This window comes from Pinus tabuliformis, chromosome 6, assembly GCF_031772625.1.
Source record: "Pinus tabuliformis cultivar Carrire ecotype Pingquan chromosome 6, CPIR1, whole genome shotgun sequence".
In the NCBI taxonomy this organism is placed as follows: Eukaryota; Viridiplantae; Streptophyta; class Pinopsida; order Pinales; family Pinaceae; genus Pinus; species Pinus tabuliformis.
This window is the reverse complement of record NC_142292.1, coordinates 1,836,304,593-1,836,314,929: the sequence shown is the minus strand read 5'-3', so window position 1 is coordinate 1,836,314,929 and position 10,337 is coordinate 1,836,304,593. Positions and strand designations below refer to the sequence as shown.

At 37.5% G+C, this 10,337-nt stretch overlaps 1 protein-coding gene across 1 annotated transcript; it reads left to right on the top strand.

Annotated features, from left to right (window-relative positions):
- The first annotated feature begins 494 nt into the window (after positions 1 to 494).
- Positions 495 to 9,708, top strand: LOC149266340 (patatin-like protein 6). The gene is made up of 3 exons (XM_089407951.1): positions 495 to 734; positions 8,487 to 8,684; positions 8,864 to 9,708. The coding sequence occupies exons 1-3, from the start codon at positions 495 to 497 to the stop codon at positions 9,152 to 9,154; spliced, it is 729 nt and encodes a 242-aa protein (XP_089264077.1). The 3' UTR covers positions 9,155 to 9,708.
- Positions 9,709 to 10,337: the final 629 nt, after the last annotated feature.

Sequence of the window (10,337 nt, the reverse complement as noted above, 5' to 3'; positions counted from 1 at the left end):
CCCATTGTTTGTGAACACTTTACAATGGATCCATTAGGAACCTCCAATTCTTCCTACAAACATTGTGACAATCTCAAAGCAGAGTTATCTCCAACTAAGGAAATATAAAAGTGATGGAATGAAGAATTCCAACAAGTGTTCAACTGTTATGAATATAATTTATACAAAAATAAAATAAATATAAACAAATGAAAATCATAAATAATCATAATGATTAAGTAAATAGTCATTAGTTAAATGGGAATGCATGTATAAAAGACACGACCATTCATGAAAGGGCACCTGCCTAGTTATATAAGCAGGCCCTCATTGTAACACTTAGCATCCTTGTTCTATGATCTTATCTATAAAAATATTACTTACAATACATTTGTGTATTTACAATTTTAAGTATATACAACTACAAGTTTGTCGCTATAGTGGTATCAGAGCAGTTCAATCCTTTGGTCGTTAACCGCTGCATGGTCCAACCATAAGGTTTAATTCTGGAAATCATGGAAACGTATTCCCAAGATGATTCATTGTATGACCATATGACTACTCGAGAATTATTACTGGAAATGAAAGAAATACTCAAAAAATCAATAAAACATTTTGAAGCATATGCAACACCTACAATGGAAGTTGACATTGACATGAAGGAAACTAACAATGAAGAATGTCCTAACATGGAAAAATATATTGAACATGTTGAAGCAGTAACTTCAGAAGGTGATATAGATGCAAGTGCCAAAGTGGGTTCCGAAATTAGCAATATGGCTTCAGAGAGTACCACTATTCTCGAAGAATATGCAAATATGTTGTCGCAATATTTTCATATGATCCAATTCGATCACCTCCAACAAAATGTTGGGTTGTGTTATATTCTTTCCACGACTAGCCCATGTGGTTAACCGGGGGGTTAGAGGGGGGGCGGAGCCTCCCTTCGTTGCGCAGCAGGGGGGTCACGAGGGGGTGGGCAGCCGCTCCTGTCCAGGGAGTTTGAGGGGGTCAAGTAGCCCCCCTCTACAGGGTCTAGGGTAGCGCCCCGGAAAAGAATAAAAATAATAAAAATAATGATAATAATAAATTAATTAATTAAAAAATAAATAAATAAACAAATTGGACCCTATATTAGGTTGGGCAGACCTACCTATGGTTTTCAGCATGGTATTCGCACATGGTTTTGGACGCGATGGTTTTCGGTCCATGGTATTGGATGCTTCGACATGTATAAATATGTATTGTAACATTGAAAGGAACATAATGAAAAAAATCAAGCTGGTAGTCCTAGTTTTGGGATCCAGGGGAAAATCTCTGTGTATATGTGTTTTATGTGTTATGCTCTCACATTGTTTATTTTCTATGTTTTAGAATTTGTATGCAGGTAATTTCTGTACAGGGTTAAAACCTACATTGGTTTACAATACCTTTTTGTAGTCCCATGCTCAAGTTCTTCTCAACTACATGACACTAGATATTATTTGGGATTCCAAACACAAAGCCTTTAACCCATACACCTTCCAGTAATTAAACATCAACAAAGCCATTTTGCAGGCTGAGTTGAGGCAACTAATGTATCAATACATTCTCAACAACATAGCTCTGACCCCAACTCTAGAGGTCATTCTCGATTATACTAAAATAGTAAGTGAGGAGGGTATGAACAATCTATTGACTGAATTTCTTTTGATTATCAAAATTTGGCTAATGCTCTGAAGGAAAAGGGAAATCTTGAGATAGATAAACAATGGAAGGCGTCGTGGCATAAATTTAATCTGCTTCGTCTATATTGCCAATATAGAGCAGAAAGTAAGGATGCTTTCTATGTAATCAATGGATACCAAATCTTGTTTCAAGTTGTAAATCAAAATATTCACTTTATTCCAAGAGTGTTATTATTCAAGTAATGATGCCAATGAAGTGTGCAAAGAAGTATCCCATCTCCTAGATGTTATAGATTTGAAAGACAACGTTTGTTTGCTTCAGTGGTATTTGAATATAATTTTGGAAATGGGCATCATTAATGGTGGGGAATCCTCACATTTATGTCAACTTCCAAATGATTTCACTAAAGAAATATTAGTGTGTCTTCCAGTGAATTATATATGTAAATTCTCTAAGGTCTGCAACAAATGGAAAACATTTTTTTCTTCAACCAGATTTATTACCACACAATGGGCCAAGGCACCTCCTAACAAAAATCATTTGTTGTCAGTTGGTGTCATGGACTACCATCGTGAGTGCGTTTGTTTCACATACTCCTGCTTCACACAGAGTTGGAAGAGCTCCCCTTTATCCCTCACCTTTATGGAACAGAGAGAAGGTGTAGCTTCCCAAAATACCTCTCTCTTTTGTTACATCACATCTGGGGCTAACCTATTTTTGGTTGGTAGTAGGTTCACTGACTCCATCTATGTTTGCAATCCTTTCATAGGGAAGTGATTCACACTTTCACACCTAACATTCAGAAAACATTATTTAAACGACGAGTTATGGATTGTTCAGGAAGGGGAAAATGGATACAAAGTGGTGGTTGTGCACACCCCAAGATTACTTTGAAGGTAGATAATGGAAACCTATGATTCCAGAGAGAAGGTATGGAAACATGTGGGAGTCTTCCAAGATAATTTAACATTACATTCAAGTGTGACAAAGCGTGAGGGGTTAGTTTTTTCTAGATTCGACTTCTTCTACAATTTAGCAGCGTCAGATGGCGTGGAAGGCATTGTAAGTGTTGTCACTCACTAATTTTAAGTCACCAATGGCTTCAAAAGCCAAATAGAAGTGATTTTTGATGCCACGTTTTGAGCCACAGAAGTTATCAGAACTAGATGGGACCCTCTCTAGTGTGTAGTTCTCGGAAAGAGCTTTCTGGTGGTATATAGAAGTCCAAAAAAGGGTTCCTGGATCAGAAGTTAGGGCCTGTTGAAGAATCCCTTTAGAAAGCTCAGAAAACCCAAAAATGGCTAAGTGTTGAAGAAAAATTGCAATCGGGACTTGGGACAGTTCATCGCAATTGCATATCGGTATCGGCGGGGACCAAGAGGCAAAGAACATCGACGATTGTAGAAACTGTAATCTGTCAATCGTCGATATCATATATCAGTGTCGGCGGGTCAAGGCACCACATTTATCGGCCGATTGTGATACAGTGTAATATCGCCGGGGGGCCGATTGCGATAAAGTGTAATATCGTCAGGGGGCCAATTGTGATACATTGAAATATCGCTAGGGGGTTAATTGCGATACAATTTAATGTTTAATATCGTCGGGGGGTCGATTGCAATACAGTGTAATATCATGGGGGGGTCGATTGTGATACATTTTAATATCGTGGGGGGGTCGATTGCGATACATTGTAATATTGTCAAGGGGGCCATTGCGATACAGTGTAATATTTAATATTGTCGGGGGGCCGATTGCGATACATTGTAATATCGTTGAGGGATCGATTATGATATAGTGTAATATTGTTAGGGGGCGATTGTGATACATTGTAATATCGCTTAGGGGCCAAGAAATTCATTAACAAAGAAGAGAATGGCAAAATCAAGGCCCGACTGGGCTTTTTCTCTCTCCTCTAGGGGGCCATGTGGCGGCTTCTAATTGGTCCTCGGATATGATGTGGCGGCTTCTAATTGGTCCTCGGATATGATGTGGCGGCTAACATCAACAATGATGTGGCATGTACAGATGATGATGTGGCAGGGGGACACGTTTCACTCGTTTTTGGCATTTTTAGGGGTCCTATAGGGTTGTTTCTTAGTGCCACATGGCACCACTCACAAGGTGACACATGGCAGTGATGACGTCAGAAATGATGTCAACAGGTTATCAATGATCGGTGGCATGGGGTCTTCGGTTTATCGGCGATTTCAATGCGATGAGGAAGGGTCCCAGATGTGATATATTATAAACGACGACCTATAAAATTTCGAGTTCGAGAAATTGACCGATAAGGGACTTATTGCGATACAAAGAAAAAGGCCCATCGCACGTTTATTGAAGGCCTTAAGCACTTTAAGGAAAATCCCTCGGTCTTCGCCTATGTTCTTATGGGGAAATTCATAAAAGGGGATGAAACAAAGAGGGCCTAAGACTCAATTGAAAGTGACCGCTGATTCACCTGTTTGAATGATTTAACAGCCCACCTGTTCGCTTGTTCAAATGGTTAAAATCCCGTGATACGCCGATAACACTGCACAGAGCCTTTGAAAGATAGATGAGTCGACCACTGGCCATTTTATGAGGATTACGGGCGCATTTAAATAAATACGATCTGCAACATGCCTCTATCAGTCGGCACCGAAGGCATTAAATCGCAAAATTGACTTAAGTTGGTTGATGTATAAATGAATAGCCTCAAAACATTCGAAAAGAGTCTATGACAACAGGGACGTCGCTCCTTCTGAGGCCTTGTTGTGGGGAAAAGTATCCAACACGGAATGACCCTATCCCACTCTAAGGGTGATAGTTCCTTAGCAACAGCCAAAGCAAAGCTATCTAAGATTACTTCTTTATGACATGCAAAAGAGGAAAGGAAGAGATCCACTTACCGATGTCTTGCGCAAATGGTCGATCCAATCTTCTCTCTTTGCCGCTTGCTCCCAGCTCCAAGTCTTCTCACGGGCCCAGCTACACAAGATCCTGCAAACAAGACGAGAAAAGGAAACTACAAGAAGCATGCATTCATAATTGATTCAAGGATTAGCATAAATCAAATACGCAAGTAAGACAACACATCATTGAAACACATGCGAATAGAAGAACCTCAAATGCTTTATTAATGGAAGAAAGTAAGGTTCAGGCGGTGATACAACCATAAGAGGTCCAATCCAGCATCACCTTCCCGACGGAAAGAAATATCCTCTTCACCTCCCTCAAGCAATCACCCAATACTCTCAACTGTAAACCAACAGCAATTCTTTGCACAAAATTCTGGCCTCCAGATCCCATGGGATGAGATCCTTATATAGAGTTTTGGAGTGAAGATAAGTCAGCTTGATGTGTGACTTGTTGTCCTCTTCAACTCCAGTTGTTCTTCAGTCCTTGAGTCCACTCGGAGTTTCTACCTTCCACTTGGAGCTTTAGAACCTCTTTACTCATCATTAGGTGAATCTTCTGATCCAAGTGTCATTTTGGAAGCTTCCTGGGCACTGGCACATTGAGAAAAGATTCCTCCACATGTCAAAGTATGCCCAGCGCAGGTACACCATAGAGCTTTTGACATTCAGCGCAGATGCTTAGTGGAGCAGCTGCTTTGATCCAAAATTGACCTGTTTTTGAGTGTTTTTCAGTGGAGAACTGATCTGAAGTGTTGTGGTTTGCTGACCTTGTTCCTCTAGGGGTAGGAACAACATGTTTAGGGACTTTGGATCCCTCGGATTATTGACATTTCATGCTCTATGCTGTAAGGCACAAAAATGTCTATAACAGGCCTCCACTGAAGCATCAAAGCGGACACCTCCTCCTTTCTCTCTCGATTCTCCTTATTTGTGCATTTATTTTTGTATTTATTCAAGAAAGGGATTTGATCCCGTTGTAATGTTTGTGGGGGCAGCAGAGCCTGTCACAGAGTCGAGACAGCTAGTCTAATATGAAAGTTGGGGTTCGAGCTCAAATATTTTTGTAAACTATAATGATAGTATCCCTCTCTTCTTATAAAAAGGGGGAAGAAATATTATGTAGTGGTTCTGGTTCCAGGGGGTTGCAAAGATTCTCGGACCCGCGAGGGCTGATCTTTGTAAGGCTGATTTGGGCTCAATTTGTCATATTCATGGGAGGGTTTCATTGATTTCATTACTGGATGTGCGGATTGGTTATTGGACCTTTAATATTAATGACAATTAACAATGTAAACTTTGAAATGGGAACTCTAGCCAAAAAACCCCGAAAAAACATCAAAAACAGTGCTAAAAACAAAAAGTGTTGATGTTGGAATAACACCCTTTTTTTCTTGGGGTAAATTTTCAACATGTTTTAAAAATGGCGGTGAAAACCAATTTTTTACGCAAATTATCCCAAAACACACCCTCAAAACGAAAAGTGTTAATGCTGGGAGAACACTGTTTTTTTCAAAAGTAAAATTTCAACATTTCGAAATAATGGCGTAAAATATTTTATCGTGACCTCGAAAAACATTGAATTTTAAAAAAACAATGAAAACCTAAAAAATAAATAAATTAAATTAAAACAATGAAAAAACACAAAACAAAATACAAAGAAAAAAAGTTAAAAAAAAAATAAAATAACAAAACATAAATTAAAATATATACTTAAAAAAAAAAATATATATATATATATATATAAACAAATAAATAGTAAATAAATAAATCTTGTAAACCGTTTAAAAAAAAAAAAAAAAAAAATTGACGAAAAATATATATATATATGAAAATAAAAAAAGAAAAAAACATTTAAAATAAACTATATAAAAAAAAAACAAACAACAACAACAAACAAAAACAAAAAATTACAAACAAACTAGATTTTAAAAAAAAAGAAAATTAACAAAAAAAAAAAAAAACTACTAAAATTAAGATTAAAATGATGATTACTTAAAAATAATAATAATAATAATAATAATAAAATAAAATAAAATCTCACAAACCATAAAAGAATTTGGAAAAAAAAAAAACAAAATTAAAAAAAAAAAATATATATATATATATATATATATATATATATATAATTAAGTAAGTAAAAAAAAAACCAACAACAACAACATTAGCAAAAACTGGAAAAAAAAATAAATAAATAAATAAAATTAAAAACAAACTAGTTTAAAAAAATATATATAGAAAATTAACGAAAAATAATTAAAAAAACTAGTAAAATCCCTCGGTCTTCGCCTGTGTTCCTATGGGGAAATTCATAAAAGGGGCTGAAACAAAGAGGGCCTAAGACTCAATTGAAAGCGCCCGCTGATTCACCTGTTTGAATGATTTAACAACCCACCTGTTCGCTTGTTCAAATGGTTAAAATCCCGCGATACACCGATAACACTGCACAGAGCCTTTGAAAGATAGATGAGTCGACCACTGGGCATTTTATGAGGATTATGGGCGCATTTAAATAAATACGATCTGCAACATGCCTCTATCAGTCGGCACCGAAGGCATTAAATCGCAAAATTGACTTAACTTGGTTGATGTATAAATGAATAGCCTCAAAACAGTCGAAAAGAGTCTATGACAGCAGGGACGTCGCTCCTTCTGAGGCCTCCACTGAAGCAGCAAGGGGACACCTCCTCCTTTCTCTCTCGATTCTCCTTCTTTGTGCATTTATTTTTGTATTTCTTCAAGAAAGGGATTTGATCCCGTTGTAATCTTTTTGGGGGCAGCAGAGCTTGTCACAGAGTCGAGACAGCTAGTCTAATATGACAGCTGGGGCTCGGGCTCAAATCTTTTTGTAAACTATAATGATAGTATCCCTCTCTTCTTATAAAAGGGGGAAGAAATATTATGTAGTGGTTCTGGTTCCAGGGGGTTGCAAAGATTCTCGGACCCGTGAGGGCTGATCTTTGTGAGGTCGATTTGGGCTCAATTTGTCATATTCATGGGAGGGTTTCATTGATTTCATTACTGGATGTGCGGATTGGTTATTGGATCTTTAATATTAATGACAATTAACAAAGTAAACTTTGAAACGGGAACTATAAACTCAAAATGGGAACTCTAGCCAAAAAACCCCGAAAAAACATCAATAACAGTGCTAAAAACGAAAAGTGTTGATGTTGGAATAACACCCTTTTTTTTCTTGGGTAAATTTTCAACATGTTTTAAAAATGGTGGTGAAAACCAATCTTTTACGCAAAAATTATCCCAAAAAACACCCTCAAAATGAAAAGTGTTAATGCTGGGAGAACACTGTTTTTTTTCAAAAGTAAAATTTCAACATTTCGAAATAATGGCGTAAAATATTTTAACATGACCCCGAAAAACATTAAATTTAAAAAAATAATGAAAAAAAATAAATTAATTAATTAAAACAATGAAAAATAAATAAAATAATAATAATAAAATAACAAAACATAAATTAAAAAAATAATAATAATAAATAATTAGGCCGATAGGACTTCCTATGCATCAACAATTGTCAACACTTTTAACCTGAACCGTTTGATCAAGTTTGACAGTTTCAACCGTTGATTTGAAGTTCACTGCTTTTTCCAAATATATGAGTTGCCTTTTTTTCACCTCAAGTTCTGCTGTGCATTGAACCTGGCCCTTTGAGTTGCATCACTGTTTTTTCCAATTCTTTTGTCTTTTGAAGATATTTTCACTATCGAAGATATTTTCACTGTGGAAAATATTTTCACTGCTTTTTCCTTGACAGTTGTTGTTGCTGTTTTTGGCCAGCACTGAGCTTCATCTACCATCACCTTACAAATTCTCATGAGAAACTTCACACAAGAGATACTCTGTCTCTGCAATCCTTGAGCCATTCAAAATGCATCAGTTCATATTGCCCTCTTTATTGAGCGTTACGTTGAATCCCCTTAGTGTTTGGAAGAGAACATTGACCTCAGTAGTGGATCCAGATACGATCGGGCATACGATTACGACAAGGTGAAGCGATGGGGGGCTGCCCACTGGGCTAAGCCCATCTTCAAAATCGTGGGCGATGCGGTGTCAGACAATGTTGATCACGCCATGAGCATGGCATTCGGGCAAAGCAGGCGCAATTACGTCAGGATTCAGGTAACCTGAAACTGCACGTCTCACGTTACTGTAGAGGTTCTGTGAAAAGATCAAGAAATCAAAACTGGAGTAGATTGTAACTTAATTGTCCTAACAGCAGCAAATTTCAAGATGCGTTTTTTTTTAATTTATACCCATTTCTTGTTTTCTGAACAAGATCGTGCTTTGGGTATTAACAGGGGAGCGGATTCCCGGAGAAATGCATGGGCGATGCCGACGATCCGAGCGAAGAAAATGTGAAGATGCTGATCAATTTTGCAGACGGCATATTGAAGCAAAAGAGCCTGGAGTCTCTCCCCTTCGGAGGAAAACGAAAGCTCTCCCTCAGCAACGCCGAGAGGCTCGACTGGCTCGCCGAACAGGTGGTTGCAGAGCATCTGTCAAGACTTTCGAGGCCCATTCCCACTGTACTGCTGAAGCAGCCGAGCCCTCCAAGCTCACTATCGAGCTCCGCACGCATATCGCCCTAACAATTCCCAATCATTCTTCAAAATGACTTGTTTTGACAGGAAGGGAGAAAAAAATCCGGAATGCAGGCACCCTCTGCAATTTTTTAGTGTTTTATATTGATGGGCCAAGTAGGTAATTAACGGTGTTTGTTAGATAGTTTTTGCGGCTACTGGATGTAGCTAATTAACGGCGTTGTTAGATGGTTTTTGCGAGCTGCAATTAGTGACCGGAAGTAGATGATTAACGGCGTTGTTAGATAGGTTTTACGATTAGCCATAGCCGCCGGCTTGCAAGCGATAAAAATCTGAGATCCGAGCCCAGCTGTGTTGTTTGCTGTCTGTACATTATGGTCCTAATATGACTGTACGTGTGGGCATGACTGTTCACTGTAACTATATAATGGTATTTGGTTGGATTGATCATTAATGTGTGAAGGCCTTCGTACACTGTAGAGGATTGGGAATGTCTCCGTATGACTGACAAACTTACACATGAAGTGAAATATTTTATGCTGAATTAGCATTTCCCTTGTAATTTCCTTACTAGTTCAATCACATCAAATTCATCAGATTCTTGCAATGAAATATGATTTTTTTTGGTTAGTTTGACCTCTGAACAATGAAGAATAACTGGAGTATTTTTGTGATGGATTTTGATGTTTCTCCATTTCAATATAAACAGTTTACCTTTTAGTTTTTTAAAGATTTTTTTAACCATTTTCTTCATATATTTAAAGCTTCAAAGCTTATACAGTTGCATTGAATTTTTTTGGTTGGTTTCACACCCGGTATCCATCACTCTAAGGATCAGAGAGATGTTTATCTTTTTATCTTCTGAAAATGTTTGACTTTGTTTTACATGTCTCTGTGGACACTGATTGACTTTGTTTTACATGTCACTGTAGACACTGATCTGTACGTACTTTTTACTTTTATCAGTCTAACAGTGGTAGAAAAAGGACCTGGGGCATAGACTTGTGGACTTTATGACTTACAACTCATCACATATTTCTTTGTGCTTTGAAATGTCAAAGCTGCGAAATGTGAAAATGGTTTCTCCCTTTCTTATGACTCACAGCTCATCACTTAGGCACGTAATTACTTATTGGCAATGTCTTGTTTATCTAGCTTGTTTAGTAACTTTTGTATGTTTTCTTGGAATAATTTGGGAATTTAACCCAGTGACCTTAGGTGGTACTGAAAG